The sequence below is a fragment of the Podarcis liolepis genome (assembly GCF_965112155.1).
Source record: "Podarcis liolepis genome assembly, chromosome: 6".
Taxonomy (NCBI): domain Eukaryota; kingdom Metazoa; phylum Chordata; class Lepidosauria; order Squamata; family Lacertidae; genus Podarcis; species Podarcis liolepis.
Genome location: NC_139559.1, coordinates 52,802,000 through 52,829,027, shown reverse-complemented (window position 1 = coordinate 52,829,027; position 27,028 = coordinate 52,802,000). Strand labels below are relative to the sequence as shown.

The 27,028-nt window shown below is 44.5% G+C and overlaps 1 protein-coding gene across 4 annotated transcripts in view; it reads left to right on the top strand.

Moving 5' to 3' along the window:
• Nucleotides 1-27,028, top strand: part of LOC310709640 (phosphatidylinositol 3-kinase regulatory subunit gamma) — a 248,789-nt gene that overhangs the window by 19,921 nt on the left and 201,840 nt on the right. For all 4 annotated transcript variants that reach the window (XM_083509581.1, XM_083509582.1, XM_083509579.1 and 1 more), the window contains exons 3-4: nucleotides 139-234; nucleotides 761-838. In XM_083509581.1, the coding sequence (XP_083365707.1) occupies nucleotides 139-234; nucleotides 761-838 (174 nt within the window). The remainder of the gene's footprint in view (nucleotides 1-138; nucleotides 235-760; nucleotides 839-27,028) is intronic.

Sequence of the window (27,028 nt, the reverse complement as noted above, 5' to 3'; positions counted from 1 at the left end):
GTACCTGGCCATCTAGCACCAAACATATCCTGCAAATTTGAGCCTGTAGGAGACTTTGACAATTTTGCTGCTTGACGTTGTGCTGGAATGAGGAGTGTATGAGTTCAACAGTCTTGTTTGCCTCTCTCTTCCTAACAGGACCTCCTGGGCAAATGGAGTTTGTTGACTGGTTAAATCTCCCTGAACAAGCACTGCTGGTTGTAAAGAGACTTGTTGAAGCTTTGGAAAAAGAAGGTATAAGAAAAAACTCTGTTGCTGCTAGAATTCATTGTTGCTGTTGTTTGACATTCCACATCCTAAACTGCTGATCAGTGTATAATGTTTGCTATTAGTACATATGCAAATTCCAGAGAAACAGTGGCCTTTGTAAAGAGGAGGCAGACGGCTCATCATTTCTGCCCCTTCAGACAGTGCCCAGTTGGTTCCCTGCTTTCATCCCAAGGGCCAGGTCCAACCCGGGCCAAACTTCCAGGGGCTGCATTCTGATAGTGAGCAGTGCCAGAGGCAAAAGTGGACGGGGTCAGAATATTGTGACTGAAATGCAGTTGTTCAAGGAAGAAATGATTCAGTTTATAAAGGGTGTGTGTGTAAATATAATTGGACCCTTTCTCCTGGTGATGTAATTTCACTGCCTGGAACTTCTTCAAGGCCCCCTTGATTAGTTGACCATTTTTGAATGGTAAGAAAATCTTACTGTGTTTCTCTCTCTCTCTCTCTCTCTCTCTCTCTCTCCCCCCCCCCATTTCTGTTGCATTTACAGGCTTAGATAACGAAGCCCTTTACCGATCACCTCCCAGTTCCTTTTGCGACGCTCAACTCAAGCAGCATCTGCTGACAGGTAAGACATGGCTTTGGGGGTTCTATGCAGAAAGCAGCATTCAAGCAGTAAGGTTCCAAACCCCCCCCCCAAGTGGAGTTCTCTCCCTGTTGTGAAGAACACAAGCCTTCTGAGTACAGTGGTACCTCGGGTTACATATGCTTCAGGTTACAGACTCCGCTAACCCAGAAATAGTACCTTGGGTTAAGAACTTTGCTTCAGGATGAGAACAGAAATTGTGCTCCGGCAGCGCAACAGCAGCAGGAGGCCCCATTAGCTATAGTGGTGCTTCAGGTTAAGAACAGTTTCAGGTTAAGAACAGACCTCCGGAATGAATTAAGTACTTAACCCGAGGTACCACTGTATAGGGACCACTTATGAACATGGACCACGAGGAGTTAATGGATGTAGATCTGAATTGTGTAGTGCTTATGAAGTCCTCTGCATTGGGTTAAAGGACTAAATTCTATTCTTGGTCCCAGTGCAATCATCAGGGTGATTCTGTCTATTCTGCAGAACCTCTTGGGTCACTCTTGTAGCAAGGGGAGCCCACTGCAGGAGCCAAGGGGAGCCCCAGCTGATGAACCACCTCTTTTTCAGCTGACAAAGCATCAAAGCAAGTTAAGTAGCTGGGTGAGTTTAGCAGCAGGGCAAGGAGGCCAGGACACACTACTCTGGGCACACTACTCCTCTCCATGACCTAAGCTTCTAATAAAGTAACTTAAGAAACTCCCCCCGCCCCCCCAAAAAAGCTAGCAGGTGTGGGCTTTCCAATGTCCTGCACTGTCTGTCATATGTACTGTCATGAGCCTGTAGCCCTGTTGGAATCAGGCTTGGATTTGCTGGCTCAGATGGAGAAGGAAGAAGAAACAGAGGGGAGGATTGTACTGTTGGAACCTGGGTTGGAGGAAGGGGAAACCTCCCCTTCCCGCCCCAATTTCATCCACTTTGGAAAGCGAAGTGGGCCCTCTCCACCGACCCTCCCTCAGTGGACTCTGGGGCGGGTTCTGACCAGCCCATGATGGAGGCTGAACAGGGGGGAGGACTACTGGACTAGAGATAGAATAGGAGTGTAAAGCCTTCACAGATAGGAGCAGACACACCTACCCTGATGCAGTGTGCACTTGCAAGCTCAATATTCCCACAAGGCGAGAGAGTCCCATGGGGAGTGCACCATGCCTTGTCTTTTAAAACTTGGTGGCAGAGGTGGGGAAGCTTATTGGGACATCTTTGTCACTTCCATCCAGTTCTGAACTTCTTGTCCTGTACCTGAACCCTTGAATCCTGACTCCTGAGCTTGGAGTGGTTCAAAAATGTAATATCAGAAGCTCAACTGGAGTGTATGGTTCAGATCAGGAGAGGTACTGCCAGGACCAAGAGGATGCCCTCTTTATTATAATTAAAGGTGTGCTAAAGGGGAAATTGCAGAGAAGCTGAATGAATTTTTTATTGCATCTGTCTTCACAGCAGAAGATACAGGGCAGATAGGGATCTGAACTAACTTTCCAGGAAAGGGAGTCTGGGGAACAGAGGAAAACAGTGGTGGCAAGAGGTGAAGTTGTAGGCCTAATAGAGAAAACAAAAACTGACGAATCTCTGGGTCCAGATGTATCCGCCTGAGAGTTCTCAAAGAACTCAGATGTGAAATTGCTGACACACATACACTGTTTGCTTGTTTGCTGGATTTCTCTCTTGCCCTTCCTCCCGAAGGATTTGGGGTTTTAAAAATCTGTACATACCTTCTTGCTGCATAGTAAATTCTGTTTTTGAATCATTTGGCCACAAGATGGCATTGTGGCACCAGGCAGTGTAGAAGACAGCTCTGTTCCTGGCTTACTGTGTTTGTGAAGGAGGCAGCGTGATGCTTTGTAGCAGCCTGCTGATCCACCCTCCTCTTACCTGCGCTGGTTCCTCTCCGGTCTGTTGCCTTTGAGCGGGTGCTGTTTGCAATGATGGGGAGGATGCGGTGTCAGACTCAAGCAGCCAGGCTCTCTGACAGCACAAGCCCAGAGGCTGTCACGCCAGTACGTGTTGCTATGGAGAGGAATCTGACGGGATATCTATATAAAGAAACATGAGCTCATCCATCCTCAGCAGAACTAAGAAGCCAAGTCCCGAGGTACCTTATTGTCTGTAGCAAGGCACAGTAGAAGCAGCTGCGAATGTTCTCACATTCAGCTGGAGAATGAAACATGGGCAATGTGTCTTATCATCTGCAGGCCAAGCCGCAAAAACAATTTTCAGGCTATATCTGTATCTCAGAACCTTCTAGTCCAGGTACATGTTAAAGGCATGCAGCTGGTATTTTTTTAAAAAACAACAATAACAAATTTACACCCCCCCCCCACACACGTCAACCTGTGGATTCCTCCCAAGATTCAGTAGGGGGAGCTATGACAGTTAAACTGGTGCAAAAATTATGATGGGTTGCATGATATAGGAACACATGCAGCAGTGGGCCATGGTAAGAGCTGGTGGTGTGTGGGACCATACACAGGCAGACTGACACCTGTACACAAAGATCATGGGCACTTGGGGAGAGCTGTCCCCGCCTGCCTTCCTCACCACCACAATCGCACTCCCCACCCCAGCTTGCCTAAACAGCTGTGGGGCCAAGGGATTCATAGCTTACATAGGGAGGAAGACACATGGGCACAGGGGACAATTCGGTGGCAAGAGGGTTTGAGTGGGTACCCATGGCGTGCCACAGTTGAAGGCCTGTGAAAGCTGCATGCAGCCAATGACCTGAAGCTTGTCCACGTGTGGTACCTTGAGGGCAAAGGACCACCCCTTTATGTGCACAAGAATTGCTGAACTAGGACATAAGAGGTTAGAGCTTTATTCCACTGCCCCCAAATTAAATATTGTGAATATTAAATATAAGCTTCTTGTCATTGTGTATCAGTTTGTTTCCTTTTTTCAAAACACCTCCACGGTAGCCACAGAAAAACAATTTGCTCTTATCTGGCTTTGAAATACTATTTTAAACAAAATCTGAGCATCTGGGTGATTGACTGGCTGCTGTCAATGCTGACCTCAAGTGGAAACAAAAGACCTTGTTCCAGCCATTATGGTTCACTCTCAATATAGTGTTTGGAAGCAACGGGATAGATCCTGGACTCATTCCTGTGGCTATATGCTTATGAAAGTGTTTTGTGCAAATGAGCCATCCTTGCAGCCTGCTTTTGGAGATAGTCCTGTGAACCGTGAAAGTATTCCTGACAGTTGGCAGTCTTGGGATTGTCTATGAACAAGTTGCTTAGATGACCAGTTATAAATGCCGTCAAAGTTATGAAGCCACAGAAATCGCTTCAGCTGCAAAATATTACATTAGAACAGGCCTTGTGTTAGTTTTTTCTTTGCTGAAGCTGAATCTCTCAGTTCAGTTGTGCTGAATTTGTGCAGCTGATTTCCACTTTGATATGCAAGGCAACTCGGCTAATTAAAGTCAACTTGAATGAATTCAATGAATTTTGACCTCGTTAAATAAGGAAATTAAGTGTACTCAGCGAAGCCGAGTTATGTGTGAACATTCCCAGGGACAATGCAAGTTTTCCAATGGAAAGTCGATTTAAGACGTCTGGTGAATGAATTTGCAGCTGCAAATTATGAAAGTCAGGGTTTCTGTTGTTGTTATTTTCTCTACATCCAGTCCTCACTCTTGTTCAACCTGAGTGCATTGCACTGACACAATATTTATTCCAAGCTGAGGCCCACACACAAACACTTCCATCCACATGAAACTATTTATCTAAGACCCAGAACAAGAGCATGTGTGTCCAGACTGTCTTAAAGTTAGCACTTTCATGCTATGTGCACAGGTTCCTTGTTAGATTATGGACACCATCTTGATACAACATGATTATAATTCACTTCACTTTTGACATACTTCAGGTACTGGAGACGATGTTTGCCTTGCAAAAGTATGGTTGTTGTTTTTTGTGTTGCCATTAATATAGATTGCTAGAATCTGCCATGAAATGGGATACATTTTTTTGCAGAATAATTTCCCCCTTTGGTTATCATGGAGATAATTGTGTATGTGTTGTTTTCTTCTGTAAGGGAAAAAGTAATAAGTAATAATCCATATGCATAACAGAGGTACGTGCCAAGTTGCCTGTAGAACCTCTAATCTCTCTAGGACAGGCAGGTAGGGAACCCTATCACTCTCCAGATTCCTAACATCTCTGACCATTGACCATTGTACCACAAGTTCCCCTGCCACTGCTCTAGAATAATGGATAAATGTGCCTCTCCTGCCCCAACCACACATGACACTTCACAAGCACCATTATAGTAGAAGCAATCATTTTTCAGCTGTTCACCTTACCTAGCCAAGTGGGAGACTTGTTGTGCTATCTAACATGGCTGCCATTTTGAATAAGGCACATCCTGCTTCTTTGCTGCCTCATTCCAATTGGCAACTCAAAGGAGGTGAGGCAGTCAATGTAGTGTTGTATGAGATGGGGAAATGGAGCTGACTGTCTCCTTCAATTTGAAAGTCAGTTGGGTGGAAAGGTCTTCTCTAACTCCACTATCACTTTTCATACTCCTCCCCGAAGCCCTCAGAAACTGCCTTACCCAAACATAACTAACTAGCAGAGGGATTTTGAGCTGTAATCTGGCACAAAAACTATGTGTGCTGTAGTGTCTGTAATGATTTTAATTCTTCTTCTCCCACCAGCAAAAGGTTGGCTTCTGAGACATCTTGCTAATTTTGGTTACTCTAATTTGACCCTAAACCCTTGTTACCATCAATGTAGGACGAGTTAATGTTACATAGTTGGGCCCTTGTGTGAGAGAGGCTGCCTTGGGTGCATTGCTGGGCCCTTGTGTGAGAGAGGCGGCCTTACTGTCTCTCTGGAATGTGAATTATAGTAATTACTGAGGTCTCCTCTGTCCTCAGTTGGCTGTTGCTGTGATTCCCTAGGACCCTCCTTGTAAAAGAAGCTAGAATAGATGTTTACACTAGTGGCTGATAATGATATGTGTGTAATTGCGGTACATTTTCATATCCAAGTGGCGTGATGCTAGACGCACAAAATCAAATGCCACCATCCAGTAAACAGGTGTGTGTGTGTTGCACCTGTGTAATCCATCCCCAGCAGCTGATGTGTATGGTGCAAATTCTGAAAGAGATGCTTGCTGTCCACTGTCAAAGGTGCTATACAGCAGCTGCATTCACTGTCTTGCCTCTCCATTGCACCACTGGTTTAGTGCAGGTGTTGCAGGGATTTGAGAGAGCCACAAAGATCAGGAAAGCTAGTGCCACCAATGGCTCTCCAACCCAACTTAGTGAAATCTCAGTCAGTCAAGGCAAATGGTTTACAACTTGCCAGGGTCACCTCTTTTGGGAGGAAGGGCATGTAACTACTGTTGAAAGAGAGGAGCATTAAGACAACCAGGGCCCAAGTTGCCAAAACATCCCAGCCTTTTGTGGTACAACTTGGAGGCAGGTTAGAAAGTTTAATTCTGGAGCATAGAGCAGGAGAAGAAGAAGGAAGGATTATTGGAACAGTCAAGCTAATTTTCACTTAGTTTAGCATTACTTCCCAGAAGGGCAATCTTTATCAATATTTTTCCTTTCTACTTTTTCTTTTGCTTGTTATTATTGCCATTTAGTATCTCTCTTTTTCTCCTCCCCCTCCTTCCACTTTTTCTTCTTGTAACTGGTTTGAGATGTGTTGAACTGATAAGAATAACAGGAACATGGTTTCAAATGACAGAGAACAACAGAAAAATTCAGTTAATATCAACATTCAAATACTACTGTAATTAGGGTCATCAGACAAGGAGAAGATTGAAGTCGTCCATAATATATTTGCAAATTGCAGAGTGGCTTGCCAGCTCCCAATCTAGTGGCCGGGGGGGGGGGGTTCCTCTGAATCTTGGCTGACTAATTTTTAAATAAAAAAGATACATTTATAAACCTCATGATTGGCATAAGGGCGTTAAAATGTCCAGGAGGCATGATATGGAGCTCATGAAACAACAGTCCCAATGCATTTCTCTTAACACCCATTCTCCTCTTATTTATTTCTGCACTGTGCCATGTACTCTGTCCATTGTTCTGTTCTGCCTGCAGAGTCCAACAAAAATCCCTACAACCTGGTGGATAAAAAAAAAAACAAATTTTGCAATTGAAAACAGTAGCAAGGCCAGATGCATTTGTGTCCATTTCCTAGATTGCATATCATATTCAAGAACCAGATACTTGCATTCTCCCCTCCCCCTGCTCCTCACCCCAGTGCACAGTTTGGGAGCTTGTACATGTCAGTACCTAGCAGATGGCATCTGGCCTTGCATCCTAGGGATGAAAGGCTCAGCATCCTGTGACATGGTTTCAGAGGCATTCAAGCCAGAGCAGTGGTGTAGAGGAACTAGCAGAATATCAGATGGAGCTTGCAGAAGGAAATGAAGGTTTTAATGAGTGAGTAATGGTTTCCAGAGGCTGGCAAGCAGAGATGTAGTATAAAATTAGATTGGATGCTGGAGGTTGAAAGCCCTGTTCATCTCTGCCTCTTGGGGGCACAACAAGGACAGACTTCATCAGCGTGTTGTCTATAAATACTGTCTCTCTCCCCCACTTGGAGATAAGCGGACCAATTTTCCAGACATAAGCAATTTAATAAGATGCTCTCAGGTTCCATTTAGATGCAAAAGTTAGCCCACAGTGTAGTATAATACGGTAGTAACCTCTGTGAGTGCAATTCAAGTAAGAACCGCCAGCCTGGCCAGGGACAATGATCTGCTTAGCCACCCATGGTTCTTGTCGTGAGAGACTGGTTTTGATAAGCAGGCACAAGCAATTTGGGAAAATTTCCCTCTTGTCCTTTCCCCAGCCAAATCTGCGACTGTAATGCAATGGGAAGGGGGTTCGCCCTTTTCTCTGCATCATTTCCCCAATGAAAATCTCCCCTTCGGTTGCTTGCCCTATTAGTATGAACTAACACAGAGGCAAAACAAGCGTAGAGATGTGAAATACAAGCGTTTCAGTGGAACCATTCTTTCTGCGTCCCCATCGAACGATGAGGAAAGAGGAATGCCGTACACAACACGCTTCACCCCTGATGGGTGTTCCAACCATTTTCCTTCTGGTAGATAATCCATTCTGGAAATGTTTATGAGAATTTGCTTTAGACTGCATTTGAAGCAAAAAACAAACAAACAAACAAACCCTAGAGATAACTGATTTTTTTTCTCCATAGCATGCCACTGCATGAGCCAGAACTTGTGATCCTTTATACTTCAACTTGGCCATTACTTTGCAGCTTGGAAACTGAACAATATAGACACTAGTACTCAGTCTTAAGGAAGAAAATCTGCTCTTCTTTCAGAACATGAATTCTCTCTTAGTTGCAGGCTCTCCACCGTGGCTTAGTAGTGCGACACATGCTTTATGAACAGAAGGTATCAGATTCAATTTCTGGCATCTCCAGTTTAAATGAAGAATCAGCTAGCAGGTGATGTGAAAGACATCTCTCGCCCTGAGACACTGGAGAGCGACTGTTAAGTCAGAGTAGGTGGTAGTAGGCTGAACAGATAAGCAAGCTGACCTTCACAGATGTTACCGATGTAAGGATGTAAACCTGAAATTGTAGAGTGCCTAAAACCATTCCTGTGGGCGGAGGATATATATTGCCATTAAGAAACTTAATAACTCGCCATACTTCTGAACAAGCTGAAAAGGACATACTATGACATACTCATATAATGTTGAGAATTTAACCCTACTTCAGATAAACATCATGTAGGATACTAGAAGACGAACAGATCTTGGCTATCCTATGGGAAGCAAAATGGGAGAACTGTTCTTTGGCTCAGTCATTTAATTATGATTTTGAAGAATTAATATTTTTAACTACTATTTGAGAGAGTGCTTGGCTCCTACAGCTGAAGGATAAGCAAGTGTTTTGAGAGAGGTCACGGTGAATAAGTGTCTACCTGTGTGTGCCTTCAGACATCACCTTTATTTTTGTCCAGTGAAGCAGCCAGTACCATGCATTTATTCATTGTAGCTGACCAGGTTACCTTTTTCTTACAGTGGTAATATGAAGGTGATTTGCCAGCAAGGATATTTACATATAAGATTCTAAGATGGAAGTTACCAATCCTTCTGAGAACCAACCAGCTAAAATAAAATAGAAACTGTATCTTATGAGCACCTAAAGGAGTAGAAATGGCTGGGCTGGTTTCAAATCCTTTGCAGTGACAGAAAATCAAACCATGCCCAACACAGCTTCTTCATCTCTGCCTCTTGGGGGGCATAGCAAGGACAGATTTCACCAGCATGTCGTCTATAAATACTGCTGCCTCTCTTCCCGAGATAAGCAGACCAATGTTCATTCAGAAGCCATTTAAGAAGCAGCTCTCAAGTTCTATTGGAACGTAAAAATTAGCCCAACATTGTCGTTTGTAATCCTGTAGTAATACTAAGAGCAATTTTCAAAAGACAGGTGAGAACTGCCAGGCAGGTGTTAGGTTTCTTTTCTAGAGGGCATAGCAACTTGTAGAAAAGTGCTGCTAATGGTTTTACTCCTGCACATTAGTAATGGACTTGCTTTACTTTTTGCACACACACCCCGGGTAACTATAATCACCAAAAGCACACACAGCTTTTAGTCAGTAATATATACTAGGTAATGATAGCTCACTATGTTAATTGGCAATCTTGGGCACTGCCTCTGAAACATCCAGGAGTGTTCCAGACTGGTGGCTCCTCCCAGTATTATTGCTTTTTTCCATGTAGGCTACAAGAAAAATTGCAATGGATTTTACACTCTAAAGTGGGTATAGCACTTTGTACATCTTGTGAGGTTCTGTCCATGCTACTGGGTGGGACATAGCTGTTTCGGGAGACAGGAGGACAACAACTCTGAATGCACCATTTTAGAAAAAGATCTGTTTTTAAAAACCACTTTTTAAAAAATTTGCACTGTAGTGTTTATATATAGAGAGGGGGGTGCTGCTGCTGCACAATTCCTTTCATATCTTTTTTTAAAAGTAGGCTAAAAATTGTTTCAGTTCTTAAAAGTTGTGTGGACCAGGGATTAGCACAATGCTAAAATCGCACTGACCAGAAAGATAGCATGATACTTATTTAAATCAATTTTTAAATTTGCACCAATACTTTATTCACTGTTGCACAAATATTTTGATAATGGTGCAGGGGGGAGAGCACAAACCAGATGATCAATTTATTTGTTTACAACATTTTAATGCCACCTCATAACATACAGTTCTCTGCATGGCTTACCATAAATAAGCATATAAACAAAGTAAAACCAACATAAATACAGCAAGGAAACAAAACTCTCTGCAACCCTCAGGTTAAAACACAGATGTCTGCAAACTGCAAAGCCCAGACTGTAGGAGTTATTTAAAAGGCCTGGTCCTGAAAAGGCAGAGATATCTGGGAAGACTGTTCCGACCATAACTGAGGTGTCCCTACCAAAGAGGCTGTCCTTCTGGTGGCTACCTGCCTCACTTCATTCAGCTCTGGTGCTCAGAGCAGGGCCTCTAAAGAGGATCTTAAGGTTTGGTTAGATAAAGCCCCTAGGGGACGATAGAGTCACTATTGTATGCTCAATGCTGGCTGAAGCAAAGCTAGCACAAGGTAACCAGCTCTTAACTTTGCTGGCTGAAGTGTTGTGGACCAATGAACTATTGGAGAGAGATGCCAAATGAGCTAGGGATCTTGCTTGATTTATTTTTGGCTCTGACGCTGATTCATCCTTGCAGTGAAATGAAGAGGTAATTAGCTTCGGTCATGTTTGCTTTGGGGCGGGGGCGGAATTCTACTGGAAGAGCTGTGTTAAAATAGGTTATTATTGTATATTAATTAATTTTATTTATTGTCAGAGTACAGAGTACTGAGAACTGTTCATACAGCTTGGTAGTCACTTTCCATGTGGTAGCTGCATAGTGTTATTTAGACATTTCCTCTGTTCCCTTTTCCCCCCTGCTTCTGGTGCTTAATTTCTACTTTGGTGGCATCCAGCAGCTAAATGAATCTATCTTTGTGACACTTTTCCCCACCCTGAAATATGCTCCCTAAAAAGGGATAATCTTGCTGCAATTGGTTTTCATTTAAATGCTGTTTGCTTTGTGATTTCTCATTGTCTTTGCTGTAAGTGGAGATGCTCAGTCAATTGCAGAAGAAGATTGCGAGGAGGCGGCTTCTCCAGAGGCGGTGGCAGGAGCCCTAAGAAATTATCTGAACTGTCGCAACTAAAAGACAAACTTTCCAGTTCTGCTCTCAACCAGCTCACTTCAGCAATTGTTTTACATATGCTTGTGGGGTCTGAACTGTCTGTGTCTGACCAGGAATGAGACCTTCTAAGCTTCTGTACTTATTCTGCATACACTCTTACTATCCCCTGCTCTTGTGAGGATTTCAAAACAAAGTACTGGGGTGGGTGTGTTTTGCAACTGAGAGCTACCTGTCAGCCGTGGCAGGGTCTCAAGTGGTGGTTATTCATTCTTGGCCCAATAAGCCAACAGTTGAAAGAGAACAAGCCTTTAACATAAGGATTGAAGGTCAATGGTGGCTTTCTCCTTGAGCACTTCTCAGGAAATTCCAAAGTAGCCATTTTACATAGTCCTTTCCCACTTCTTTGTGGGAGCCTTAAGGCCCTCGCTCCCCCCCCCCCACATACACCCTTAAATTGGCAGCGCAGGAGTTACTGAAGCTTCGGTCACCCCTTGATTAGCCTTATCATCATCTCAGTGTTGCCACAAGAAGCAGTTTAAGAGTCTTGGCATAAACCTCTCCCACATGGGTCACAGTTCTTCACGTTCCCTCAGTGCTAAGGGAAAGACCTATGTTTAAGTGGCTCCTATGCCATAACGAACATGGCATAAGAAGCACACCTGCAACCTGCCCAAAGCTCAGCAAAATCTACATGTATGCATTGCTATCCCTTTTCTTGTCTTCAGAAGTCTGTATTTGCCAACCTGCCCTCAAAGGCGGATCTAGGAGAACGCAACCATTTTGGTCATACCAGGCATGGAACTTCTGGGGCATTGCAGCAGTCACTGCAACTATGAAGTCCAATGGAAGGCGAAAGGGGGGGGCAGCAGATGTAGGTGTTGCACAAAGTGCAACTGAAATTTGAGATGCTAGAGTTCGCCACTGCTGCCATGTTGCACTGGCCACTTACGTCTGAGACTCCTTCACACTCTATGACTTTCTGGGGGAATGACCATCTTGTGTGCTATTGCCACTGAACTGGAGAGGACTAGAGGTTAGAGGGGGGCACACAAAACAGAGAAATACCAACAGAGTAAAGGAAGAAGTAGTGGTTACACAGGGGCTGAGATACCTGGTCGGGGCAGGGCGACAAAAAATGTGGAGTAATACAGATGAGGATGTATCCTGCAGGGGCGCAGAGAACAAGAGACAAAGTGCTATGGAGTGGAGAGAGAAAAAGAGGGTGGTTTAAGAAAGACTAGCTGTGTTGCAGAAGAGAAATCCTACTGTGAGGTGCAGAGAGAGAAATCAGAATGCTTTAAAAAGAAACATTTGGGTTAAGATTATAACAACAAAAAGCCCCCCCCCCCCCCGCTGCAGTTAGCACAGTGGTGTGTCTCTCCTAGAAGTGTAAAAGTGTCTTTCTGAATGGTTTGTGCACCTGTGGCCTGGCACCACTGCTAGAGGGGGACAGAGGAAGAGTGAACCAACCTGTGCCACTTTGCTACCACAAACACCCCCCCCCCCCGTTGTTTCCTTCCATCATAACTACAGAGGAGCATTGCAGCAAAACCTCTGTGCACATCTGGGACAATTCCTGCTTCCCAATGAGATAGGATTTCTCAAGCTGGGTGTCTAACTTGTGTCTTCAACTCCTATATTCCCGAGACCCACATTCTGCCCCTGATCAAAAGACTGGTGCCAGCCTAGAAATCCCCCCTTTGATTTCACTGAGATTAAGCTCTAGAATTCATCTGGCCCCAAAGTTAAGAAAATAAGCCAGGGGTCTTTGATCTGGGAGCCCTCAGCAAGTATTTTCTTGTGTTATCTTGACTATTTGAGAGAGAGAAAATTAATACTCTCCCTATCAGCCCCTCCTGTCTGTCACCCACTGCAGTACTGATCTTAGACCCATACATGACTTGTGTAAAGCCACTCAGCTTCTTTCTATCTTTTTACCTCTTATTTCATTTGCATAGGAGATGTTGGTTGGCTGCTGGTGATGTCACCGTGCTGGGGAGTCAATAAGCAATTAGTGCTATGGATTTTGCAGTAAAAGGAGTTGAACCGTACACTGCTACTTAAGCCGTTTTCTATTACAGTAATTTACTCTTCAGCTCCCTTTCAACAGAGAGACCCATTTATCAGGCATCTGATGCTGTTTCTCAATCAGAGCAGAGAGGAATCTTGTAAGACTCCGAAGAAGAGGGGTACCTTGATGCAGGCTGCTGTGGCAGACCCCTCCTCTCCCCCCTCAAAAAAAGAAAAAGCCCTGCATTGAGAGCCACAAAAAACCATCCTAATCTAACAGATCTCTATGAAAACTCTATAGCTTGATGACAAAATACACAATCTCCCACTCCCCCCCCCCCCCGGCCACTGCTGCAATTGCATGTTGCCCAACTGCCTCACAACAGAAAGGTAATCAGTCTTTGGGCAAAATGTTTTTTTGTGAACAGGGAAGGAATCTTTCTTTGTTTCACCAGTCCTTAAGCAGCCAAGAAACACAGTGAACTAATAAGTCCACAGCTAAGGAAGTTGCAGCACGCTTGTGAAATGATTTGGGGAGGGCAAGGAAGCCATCTAATGGATGGATGCATGGGTGACAGGCTGGCACTCACATTTGCTAACTCGGGCTGCAAGCCTCACTTTCAGTCAAACATTGGCTGCCATGCCAGGAACCGAACAGGGAAAGGAGCATCGACTCCAGCTTGCTTCCCTTCTAGTGCTGATTTATTGCTTTGTGGGTTCATCACACAGGCCGAACATCCGTGTCCTCATGATGGAGTAGCTGCTTCTTTGTGCTGTCCTCCAAGCACCCACAAAACTGCCTGCCAAGAAGAGCCTCAGTCATGGAAACCTGGGCTGTGGCCACTGATCTAGCAGCTTTTAAAAAGACCTTTCTGTGTTACCCTTTTTCCTTCAGTGTCTCTTCCAGCTGATGCAATATGCAGCATAATTCAGTGGTGTTCCTTAGGAGTGCGTGTCTTTAAAGAGGAGTACAGTGTGCAGGTTCAGAAATTGCTGTGGAAGTGGCAAGGTGTTTTGGGGTTGTTGTTTTTAATAAGTTAGCATGTACAAATGTGCACTGTCAATCCTTCACATAAATAACTTACAGCTTGGCAGTAAGTACGTGTGTGAGTGTAGAGTGTTTGTGAGTCAGCAGACACACTTGAAACATTGCACACCAATGCACTCATTTACGTACCAGTGCCTAGATACAAGCATGTATCTACAGTGTACATAGGCACTGCAAGAGCACACTCCCATAATCTTCACAGTGCTCTCCCAAGCCCCTCCTCTCCGTCTACATTTTCCACCAATAAATTCCTTCTTCACACAGCCAATCAGAGTGCTAGGCAACAGATGATATTTTGGGATGAGGGCTCAGAACTACCTAAGCAGCCTCTCAGGGCTCTGTCTGTGCAGAGAATTGAACAACTCATCTGAATGCCAAGCTGAAATTTTTATTTTTTTTAACCCACCCACCCACTCCCCTGCACAATCTTCTTTTACTTGTGCTAAGCATGTTACATCAGATTTGATCTGAATAAATATCCTCATGCTGGTGGATGGATCTGAGAGGAGAACGCAATTTTCAGATTGAAGCCTGTTGATTTCATTGGGATAAATAAAAGGATGCTTTGTTTGTAGTTTTTGTTTTTGTTTTAGTGCCTTGATACTTTGCTGAATCTCAAAGTGCTTTGCAGATTCCATTTATTTTCACACCATTACTGCCCATGCTAATTAGCCACACTACACAGAGAGGCTTGGGCATCAGCTTCTTGCGACTTTTCTGGGATAACAAGCAATAATACAAAATGAGGGCAGTTCCCAGAGTCCTGACTATTCCCTTCTTCCTTAATGTGAACACTGTCACCTTCAGCACCCTCCTTCTCCCTTCTAATCAGGGGCACCCACCTTGAAATCAACTCTGTACTCCTCCTGACTATCAAGCCACACACACACACACACACACACACACACCCTGTGCCATTAATCCCCCACGGGCCAAGTTTAAACAGTGGGTGGAGCAAGCTACCCATCAATCACCTGCTGTTACAATGATCTCAGGTGAGCCTTTTTTTGCCCGATGTGTTTTGAAATCAAAGTGTGCAGGCAAAGATGTAGCCCACAAAGCGCTGACAGTCAGCTGATTGTCGGGTCTTGCAGAGCCCTCAGTGGGTGCTTGCAAACCCCATTTCAGCTGAGCCAGGTCTTGCTTCATAATGTCAGGTGTAGGTCATGTGGGTATGGTGGGCCTGAGGTTCCCTACCCCTGATCCCCAAGAAAGCTAAATGTTTTGAGAATCTCCGACAGCACCCACTGTTCACTAGGTAGGAGCCATAGTGAAATAATCTGCTTTTCACTGATTTCCTGACCGGTAGCTCTTGTTTGTCTCCAATGCCGCTGCACAGTTCCTGTGCAAAATGCATTTGCCAGGTGTGCTGAATGCTACTGACTCCCCATACTAGTAATTCATAAACATCTCTGTTTATGAATTGTCTATTCTAGTCTTTATGCTTCCCTTTGCAAAGAGAGTCTCTTCTGTGGTTCAGTTTCTTGCTTTACTGCTCTGCTAAAGCAGGGGCATATTTGGATTCCAAAACCCAAATCTCAATGTCAGCAGTGGTGGCCCAATAAATTTCCTTGCCTGAAGTGAAGCTTAAATGGCCTCCAGCCTGTACTAGGGCCAATCCTTTGAAAAGTCTTGGTGCTCCAGTCAGACACCAATCATGGCCTTCATCTTTCACTCCCTCCTGGTGCAGGTTGCTTCTCCATGCTGTGTGGCACTGACAGCACTAGCCCTGGTAACAAAGAAGTTTCTGGATTAGGTCAATTGCTCATACCTATCGTCATAAATTTATATATGACTCTGGGGCATTTCTAAAAACTGCTTCAACCAATTTCTACTTAGTGGATAGCTCAGGCCACAATCCATTATAATGCAGGCACCTAGAGGATATTTGAATGGCATCTGGGTGTGCATTCACAAATACTCTGGTGCATTGTCTGAACATTGACGTGCATCTGATTTTGGTTTCTGTTTCACATCTTGCAAGTGTCAGACAGATGAAAATCTGCTTCTTTGCATGGATCTTCTCAAAACAGGCAAGGAAGTATGGATGGGGTGGTGAAAAGGGGAGAAGATGACAATTTTGTTGCCTTTCTCCTGTCATAAAATGTAAGGTAGCAGTAACTATTTTTCATGGGTCTAGGCTTGTCTTCTACTTCTGATCTTATCGTTTCAGCATCTTAATGTTTAAGCTAAAGCCCTTTATACTGGCAGGCGCCATAAGAAGGGAACTCAGACGTTTCTGCCATTCACTGGGGGAGACGGAGGGACACAAAAAAGCTCTTGTGGGTGTAGACAGTTCTGTGAGCACCAAACTGCCAGGTGAGGTAAATTGCTAAATTTACTATCTCCTATTTGACGCTCACTTAAATGTGGCTGCTGATGGTGTATCGAAAGGGAGAGATGGAAAGCATAATTTGCACTAACTGTGACACATTGGCCAGAGGAGAATTAATTGATGGAGCACATTCCACAGCTAATTTGACTGCTATTATCTATTGAAAAGCACGAGAGAGGTAAGCATATGTATTATGGATACATACAGGCACACACATGTGAGTGCACTGGCAAAGTAGCATGCCATAACAAAGCAGAGGAATGGAAAAGGAAATGTAACTTCAACTTGGAAGTTCAAATGCATTTTGTAGACAAACGCTTGTGGTGCTTGTTGACTGAAGGTGATGCCCTTAGAAAACATCTGCAAAACTTAATCTTCTGTCTTGGGGTGGGATAATAATGTTTGCTTGTTAGAATGGCTTCTTTGATGACCTTCCACCCATGCATTCATAGAGTTATAGAGGAGCAATGTGTAGCTGGATCTCAACAGCTGTGTCAGGGGCTACGTGGTTCAAAATTTCACTCGAGGGCTGCACTCACTCTGCCAGAATATACAAGTAACTTGCATCCTACACTTATTTAACTTACATAATCACAGCTTTGGGGTGGGGGGATAAATAAATGGAGAGCAGAGGAAACCCACTCTCCATTTATTTCACCCCAACCAAGTTGCGATTGCCGGCTTCAGGAAAGCAATGTGGGGGCTCAGACAGTATCCCAGAGCCCTCATACTGCCTTTCCAAAGTCAGGTAAGCAGCCCTCTACCTTGCAAGGGGGCTGGTTCCAGGGTCTCCTGGCTTTACACATTTTTACCTATATGTGTGGACCCCTGTAACCAAACCCCATGTAAGATGCAAGCTACCTGTAGTTTTAATTCAACAGTACAAGGGCTTTAGTAGTGATTCCACCCTCATCTTGTTGATATAACCCAAGGATAGAATCAATCTGAAAGGGGCCAAAATCTCGAGCTGAACTGTATTTCAGTCTAGCAACTCTCATTTTAATTGTCAGAACAGTACATTTAGGAAGTATGAATGAAAATATAAAGAGTGCCTTGCCTTCTAAAACACTGGGACTCGGAGTCAATTTAGAGTAGCAATTAAGCAACTGAGAATCTAACTCACTCCAACAATTTGAGTACGACATCCAGCTTTGCACAAATATTCTGGTGCAATCCTCAGGGTTTCAACAGCAACAGAGTATCAGAAGGGCACCTGTAGACGGTTGTTTTCACTGCATTCCTGATCAGCTGTTTTTGCCCCTAATTGGTTAAGGCTCCCTATTTTAGACACAAGATGGGGCCTTCTCCATGGTGGTGCCCTAACCTTAGAATGCCCTTTCTCAAGTAGGGCGGCCTGTTATGCATCAGCAAAAAAGGACAAAAAAGACACAACGTTTCTTAAAGCAATTTATATGTATTGTAATTTGTATGTGCAATAATTTATATGTACAATATTTCAGGGGGGAGGAAATGCTATACTTTAAATATCAATGCAATCTATCTCCCCATAGTGGGGAAGACGCTAGGTGACTTGTGTGCCTGTTCTTCTCCTGACAAGGTGCTGTTAATCGTTGATAGGCAACTTCAAGTCTCCTCCTCTCCCATTTTATGGCAGCTTATCTTTGAACCAGACTTGGTCTGGACTGTCTCAAATAGAGGGCACCTTCAAGTAGAGACTGTCTTCTGACAACCCTTCAAAATAGAGGCCCATCTCTGTAAAAGTAAGACACAGAGCAATGCAAAGAGGTGTGCTCGGTGCCAACTTAATTGATATTCCACTACCAGACTGAAACCCACCTGGGCATTTATGAATGGTTAGTCGCCACTGTGTTGAATATGCAATGGCCATTATTAGATCTGCCGTTGACTGTCTTTTCTTGTTGCTAGGTGTTTTACTGGCTTTATTACTTGTCTTTTATTTTCATACTTCTATGGTTGTTGGTTTTACTATTGTTGCAGCTGCCCTTGGGATTTATTCGCAGGGCAGGATAGAAATATAACTAAATGGAGTTTTGTCTCTTGTGCTGCTTCGTCTACTGCAGCCTTCCTGACCCGAACTAGTGCTTTGCTTGTGGCATCCTGTACTACTTTCCCCACCATGTTGTTTGCCCATGTTTCAAGATCCCAGCTTGGTTCCAGTATGTCCTTGATATTCCACTTGAAAATATCCTGTGGTTGAGATTCCTAATTTTGACCATTTTCATAAGAAAACACATGAGCGTTGAGAAAGTGTCCCTGCATGAGAGTACTGTACTGGAACCTGGGAGAGCCTTAGCTGTGCTTGCTTTGCTTATCACACTAAACAGCTATTCAGCTGAATATTAGTTTCTATTTTTTTCCAGTTGAAGGAAAGTTCCTAAAGAGGAAGAAGGGAAAAACTCTCCTCCTGCAAGTTCTTCCCTTGCCTTTTAAAAGAATCAGTTTTGCCCAGATATATTGTAATGTGCAGTCATGTACTGTAGTGGCTTATTCCCGGATGTCAACAGACAGAATGAATTACAAAACAAAGGGTAAAATCCCATCTAATCCCATCTGAGATCCTTAGTTAGTTTTAACAACATTTTGATTTCACACTGAAAATTGAGTGGTGCATCTCCTTTTGCATCACCCATTAACTCCTGTTATGTGTTTGGTGCAACCCTGGCCGAAGTACGAAAGGCCAGTCTTGTCACTGGTCTGTAGAAACAGGTGTTGGTATTGTATAAGTAGTAGCCACTTGGGGCAATTGTCAGGCTGGTCAGTGGATCTGCTATTGCTCTGTGCTTACAATGACCTCTTTTTTTGCAATACTTTGCAATCTGCCTAGGAACAGACCTGTATGAACAAGAATTAGGTCATGGCTCTTTAAGGATTAGGAAGCTTTCTAGCAGGCCATTGTCTTTTGAGCTGCAAGGGGATATTCCCATTGGCTTTGATAGCTGCTATAGCCAGGCAGAAGAAGCCTGTGATGGATCCATGGTGATAGGCTAAGAAGAGCCAGCCCATTTGTGCTTGGTTTCTACCTCTGTGTGAGGGAACTCTGGCACAATGAGAACCTCCGGCTTCCTAGCTCATTGTGTAACTGACACTCATCTGACAAACATTTCTATTCACACAAAAGTTGTGTACACACTAACTCATATGTAGCACAAAAATATGTTCTTGTTCAATACTGAATCATTCTCATCCTCAACATGCTGGTTTCAATCTAGATTGATTCCAGGTCCTGCCACCTGCAAGGGCGGATGGGGTTGCCTGCAACATGTTTGAAAATCCTCCCTGTGCATGCCACAGGAGAAAGAAGATGATTGTGATCTTGGCATGTGCATACCCACAATGTCCTTGGGCAGGTGTGGCTACCCTGGTAATTACCAATACCACCAGTGGACACACTGTGGGGTAATGCAGAATCAATGAGCTTTCATTTTTGGAATTGTCAGGGGTTCAGGAGCAGAGGCAAGGGCAAGGGAGGAAACAGAGAGCGAGGGGGAGGAGGCAGAAGAAAAGATGAGTGATGACGACGACCCGAGATCTCCGAGTCTTTCCAGTGAATCAGAAGATTCACAGAAAGGAGCACCAGTGGCCAGGGCAAGGGGGGAGACTAGGGGGACACCCCAGGAAGATAGAGCCAAAGGGGACTCAGAGGGGAGCAGTTGGAAATCGGGACCAGCGTCACCGCCAGAGAGCAGGGAAGAGGAAGGGCGCCAGGGATCAAGCGCTGGCAGCTCACAACAGGAGGGAGGGCACGAGTCAGGAGTGGCCACACCTCCATCGGGGAGCGAAGAAACGGTTAGACGGAAGGTGGAAGGTTGGGCGCGCGCGCCAAGTTCAAATGCACAGGAAGGTGGCGCAGTAGGCAGCCCGGAAAGGGAGCCAGGTCCTAAAGCCCGGCGCAAGGAGACAGGAGGGTCCGGGGGGTCAGCGTCAGAAGAATCCCGGAAGGAAGAGACCCCGGGGGGCAGAGGGACCCAGAGAAGAACAGTCAGGCGGAAAAGGTGGAGCAGGGCTAGGATATTAAGTTGGTGTACAAGGGGCGGAGACTCAGACGGAGCTTCGCCGATCTAACCATAAGACGTAGAGTTGCACGCAGCAGCTTGAGAATGGAAACTGTAACTCAATAAAGACTTTTATTTAATGATCGCTGGCTAGCGTGATCCTCTGTGAGCTAGGATCTGGAAGCAACTCTGACAGGAATGAAACCAGTTTTTCAAGAAAAATTTGCAATGGAACTAGATTGTTTGTGGACTAGATAGAAAAAACAAGCACTGAGTCTTATTGATTCCAGAATAAAATGTTGTGTGTACACAGCCCAACACTAATTCGCTTTCTCCTGAATTATGAATGTAGAGTTATGAGAGCACCAGCTGTTTTTCACCTGAAATGAATCCTTCAAAAAAATAAATAAATGCTAATCTCACCTGCAGCCTGTTCACTCAGTGGCACTCTACCTTAGCCTGGATGTCTGTGTGTAACAATAGTATGTTGTTAACCTTCCTGAGTTATCATGTTAGCCTGAACAGGAACAGGGTCCTAGTGCACACATAGCACTTCAGGGCCAGATGAAATCTGGCTGGAGATAACACTGGGCTGTAGGAAGTGCTCCAACCCTGCTTTAATGACTTCCGCCTTGGCATTGTGTCATTTGCCTTTCTATCTATGCAGCCATCCTCGCCAAAAGACAAGATTCTCTCTTGTTTGAGCATTGGGGCATTCATTATAATGACCTTGCAGAATCTCAATGGCACTGCTACAGCAGCCCATATGTATGATAGAGCACACAGTTATCTTTCAGTATATCCAGTGCTATTAAAAATAAAAATGAAAAAAATGAAAATTCTCTTTCTTGTGTTCTTGCATTCTCCATTACTCCACCCATAATGAAACTAATAGCTTGAAATCCAGTGTGCAACCTTTTTAATATTTGCATTCATAAAGCTCACATTCTTAAATGTATGCTATAACCAGAAACATTTGAATAGCTTCATATCACCAAGCTTTAAAGCTGGGCAGAGGACCGCAACCTTACCTTGGTTGTAGATTGTATTCTAGGCACATCCTTGGTAACCCCGCCTTCTGAGTTAAAGAAAAGCAGCTAAATAAGAGATCATTAACCAACACTGTATGAAACCTGAGCTGCTAGGTTGCTTCTTGCAAGATCTTAAACTGATTAGAATGATTTAGGGAGGTGTTTGAATTGCAAATTTAAGCTTGTTTGACACTGGCCGCTGAAGTGCTCAGCTCCTCAGATTAGAGTGTGTAGCTGGAGCCTAGCAGTTTTTCAAACTGGTTTAACCTGACAGATGGCTGCCAAGACTGTTAAAATACCTCCAGCAAAGGAGAGCCCACCACCTCCTGAGGCAGTCTGTTCCACTGTCAAACCGTCTGTGCTGTTAGGAAGTTGTTTCTAATGTTTAGTTGGAATATGCTTCCTTGCAGTTTCCACCCATTGATGGAATTTGCCCTGCGCTTCAGAGTAACAGAAAACAAGTCGTCTCCATCTTCTTTGTGTTAGCCTTTCAGATACTTGAAGATGTTTAATCTTGTCTTCTCTAGCAAACAGGAGGCAGATCCATGCCATATAACAGTCAATGCACATTTAAAGCACATGGCTCCCCCCCCCATAAAATCCTGAGAACTGTAGTTTCCCCCCTCCAAACACCCTTAACAAACTACAGTTCCCAGGATTCTTTGAGGAGACGCCGTGTGTTTTAAATACCATATGTGTTGAATGTGCTTTAAATATGGGAAATTCTTATGTGGTGTGGACCTGCCCTTTAAATTCACGCAACTGTTTCGACCATCTCAAAAGACTTTGTTTCCACAGCTCTCAGAATTTCAGCATAGGAAAAAAAGGATACCTGTATTTTCAAGGTATCTCTTTTGCTCACTTATCCATTTTCAGTTCTGTATTTATCTGCTGGTGGGGATGGAGGAATGACAAAGGAAATTACTGTCCAGGTAGACTTTGGGATGCAAAACACATGATCGCAGGTATGTGTAGAGGTGGCAGGGGAAGGAGAATATGTTTTCAATGAAAAGACTTTCAGGGAGTGATGTTTGCCTTTGTGATGATGGGCTTCAACTGAAATTACTTAATCATTCAGGTAACAGAGAAGTGATGATGATGATGATGATTCATTTCATTTTTATACCGCTTCATATTTTAAAGAAAAGATCTCAAAGTGGCTTACAAAACATTAAAGCATCAAACAAAACAATCCAGAATTTGTCTGTGTAGCAACTGGTATTTGCATTAGTGTCCTGATGGTGGAAATTGTGTGTGGCTCCTGGGTTTCATGTCCCTGGATTATTTACTCAGTCTTCAGGTTTGTCTGCCAGGGTCACTTAGCTCACTATGGGATGCATGGTGGCCCTGTGTCTTTGCTGTCTGCTTTTTTATTTATACCTGCCGTGTAAATAAAGCCCAAGTCCGTCAGAGTCATGAGCTCATCTGTTATATTTGGTGGTGATGAGAGAAGGGTAAATAAATGGAAACGCCTTGGACTCATCTCACAGACACAATGGGGCCAGGCCACCACTCATGAGTCATGCTTTCTCCTTGTCGTTCCTGGAGACAAAGCCCCCCTGAGGTCCCTGAGACAGAGCTGGCATTTGGAAGCATTTACTTTCTCCCAGTTTAAGGAGCATTACATCAGCCTGAGCCCCAGGTGCTAACATGAATGTCATCTGGAAAGAACCTACCTATGTCAGTCAACTTTTCATGAAAGTGTGATTTCCCTGTAACATCAGCAGACGCCTCGTCCCTTCCCACCCACCCACCTCTTATTTTAATCTCATGAACAGAACCAGAACTTGGCCTTGAGTTTCAGATTCCACAGTGACAGGGCTCTGTGATGTTCAGATCTGAGATCAAACACACCTCCAGACCTCCTCATCTCACTCCCGGCTTTGAGTGGGTGGCACAATTTTTCAAGCTAATTTTCTGTGCTTAACATTTGGACAGCTCTGTTTAGCTTTGTCTTTGCTGACGTTTTCTAAACATTGCTATCAGCATTAAACTGTCCAAGAGCAGTGGTTGCACTTCAACAACTCAGCGTCTCTGGGGTGAGGATCAAATTCTGACAAGTCCACGAGGTGGCGAGGTTGGCGCAGTGCAAATGAACTGGCTGAGCCAAACTGGTCTCCTGCCAGCTCCAGTTCATTCCCCGGTTTGAGGGGGGAGGAGTGTTGGGGTACCACAAACTCTATGGATCCTTTGGATCCATAACTTTCCCATAGTCTGTTCCCAAACCATCTCCACATCCCTCTTTTTCCCCAGTCTTACCGACATCAGAGCTCTTGCAGAGAGAAGTGGCAGTGAGGAGGGGGAAATGTGACATTGAAATCGAAAGAGTTGAAGCTCTTTCTCCATCTTAGTGAGGAAGATCCAGTGCACTCTGTGGTTGCTGAGATACCATCTGAGAAGCCATAGAACTGCAGGGTGAGATTTCTTTCCTTAGGGCATTGTACCCAAGTGCACCAATTCCTAGTTTAACCAGTTGTCTACTGAATATATTCAGTGTATGCATTCCCACAACTGAGGACTGCAATAAAATGGCACCATGTGGGAATGCTCCTGTTCAAGCTTTCTGTCCTGCCTCAGGCTCACCGCCCACAGACAGCAGCTCTTTCTTGTAAGTAATAAAGATATCTTTATTCACACATGCAACAGTACAGGCTTGGCTGCATTCAGGAGACACAATTCAGGATTTGAGGAAACAGGCACAACATTCAGACCTGGACTGAATCCAATGAAGATATCCAACAGTTTCCATAGCCCACCCACCAAACTTTTGAAGATGAGGTGTGACACTCTCTTCCCCCTCGCCCAAAGAATGCTGAGAACTGTAGTTTAGCCCTCACAGAGATACAGTTCCCAGCAGAACCCTAAATACACAATACTGTCCCCGGGATACTTGGGGAGTGCTGTAAAAGTATAGTGTGTACACAGCTTTAGGATCAAATTATTTGTTTTGACTAGGGCTGGAGAGGGAGGAGGTGGGAGTAGGCAATGATAGTCTGTAGTCATCTATAAGTTCCAGTGGGAATGCATTCACTTGTGTCACCCCTTTTGCAAGCATAATGGTATGATGTCATGATTGACCCCTCAACAAGGCATAGGTTTCTGACTGATCTTTATTCTTCCCCCACCACACCCCAAACTCCCCCCAATCTTTCCTCTTTCATGGCACCAATAGTAGCCTTCCACCAGGGAAAGGGCATTCTTAGGCCAGCATATTTTAATAATAATAATAATAATAATAATAATAATAATAATAATAATAATAATTTATTTGTACCCCGCCCATCTGGCTGGGTTTCCCCAGCCACTCTGGGCGGCTTCCATAGAAACCAAAAAAACACTAAAATATCATACATTAAAAACTTCCCTGAACAGGGCTGCCTTAAGATGTCTTCTGAATGTCAAGTAGTTGTTTATCTCTTTGACATCTGATGGGAGGCCGTTCCACAGGGCGGGCGCCACTACCGAAAAGGCCCTCTGCCTGGTTCCCTGTAGCTTTGCTTCTCGTAATGAGGGAACCGCCAGAAGGCCCTCGGCGCTAGACCTCAGCGTCCGGGCAGAACGATGGGGGTGGAGACGCTCCTTCAGGTATACTGGGCCGAGGCCGTTTAGGGCTTTAAAGGTCAACACCAGCACTTTGAATTGTGCTCGGAAACGTACTGGGAGCCAATGTAGGTCTTTCAAGACCGGTGTAATGTGGTCTCGGCGGCTGCCCCCAGTCACCAGTCTAGCTGCCACATTCTGGATTAGCTGTAGTTTCCGAGTCACCTTCAAAGGTAGCCCCACGTAGAGCGCATTGCAGTAGTCCAAGCGGGAGATAACTAGAGCATGCACCACTCTGGCGAGACAGTCCGCGGGCAGGTAGGGTCTCAGCCTGCGTACCAGGTGGAGTTGGTAGACAGCTGCCCTGGATACAGAATTGACCTGCGCCTCCATGGACAGCTGTGAGTCCAAAATGACTCCCAGGCTACGCACCTGGTCCTTCAGGGGCACAATTACCCCATTCAGGACCAGGGAGTCCTCCACACCAGCCCGCTCCCTGTCCCCCAAGAACAGTACTTCTGTCTTGTATAGTCATAGATATATTCTGCTGATGTTGCATGGTGTTCTGCCAGTGCAAGGCTGTTTAGGAGCAACCCTGTCCCGCCCAGCAGACATAACTCAAAATGCAAAAGATTCCTGCATTGCAGGGAGTTGGACTAGATGATTCTCGTGGTCCCTTCCAACTCTACAATTATGTGATTCTGTGAACAGGAGTGTTCTGTTAGCACAGAGTTGGGGTAAGAGATGAGGACGTCTAAAAAGTGGGTTTTGAAGACATAACCTGTCTTTGAGTGTTGGAAAGGAAATCAGGAGTATATTTAATAAAGGTGAGTGTAGTTGGAAAGATGCAAATCCAAGTGTGGGCGTCCTGTCATGCTGTTGCCTTCCAAGAGATTCTCCCTGCAGCTGTTCTGCTCCTCTACCACCTTCTCTAACTAAACATCCTCCCAGGTTACTGAAAGTAATGCTGGGCTCGCATAGCTACCCCTATTTTTGAGTGAGTCACACAGCAGCCTCCTTGCTTCGGCCCCTGTTTTATTTCAAATTGATGGTGAAGGTTTAATACCATTTCCTGTCTGGCTTGAGTCAGCTGAATTCCATGGCTCACAGCCCCCATTCATCCCATGAGGCAAAGGAAATAGCACTAGAGAGGTTGGCTTTCCTGTTCCATTTGTCAGACTTTGCTCAGCCCGAGCTCTGACGCTGGCCTTCCCGAAAGACCAACATTGCAGGCAGAAATGGCAACCAAGACTTGGAGGGGCGAAGGGGGTCATGCAGGTCCCAAAATGAGGATTCTCTCTGGCAGTTCTGACTTTGCCCAGTTGCTGCCTGTTATCTGGTTACCCTTCTTTTTCCTGCTAGGTTAACAAATTGTCCTGCGTTGGTTGCTCTGAACTTTTCCATTTAACACTTTTATAATTCCTCCATTGGTTCTTGTTTCTCCATTTTGTAAGACCTGCCCCTGCAATCTGACTTTGATCTACATATCTTAGAAGCATGACCAGGTCTTCAGAATAAATTCACCCAGCCAAAGTGTATGCATAGGTTATAGCCTGCTTTGCAGTACTTTATTCCTTCTCATGCAGTCCTGTGCAACGAGCTCTTGATGTTCCCACTTCTCAGATGGCAAGTTGCGGCTGTGAGTGTGTGGCATGCCTAACATCAACCAGTGAGGGTATGAACCCACCCACCCACGCCGGGCACAGATTCTGGGAACTGTAGCCCTTACAGAGCTACAATTCCAACACCCATAACAAACTACAGTTCCTATGATTCTTGGGTGGATGTTTCAAAAGTACTTTAAGTGTATGGTTTGTATGCCGCCTCAATCAATGGCTCAGCTAAAATGTTAACTTAAGACTTCTATATCCTATTTGTTATCCAGGTGTAATATGCCTACTAAATTCAGCTTAGAGTTTTCGGGGAAGAATCAAATATTTCTGCAGGAGTAGAATCTTTCTTAGTCTTTCTGTGGTAAACTTTGAATTTCTTATTTTGTGAGGAGATAAAGAAATATTATATTTCCAAGTGTTTACTGGTAATCAGGGTATCTTGTATGC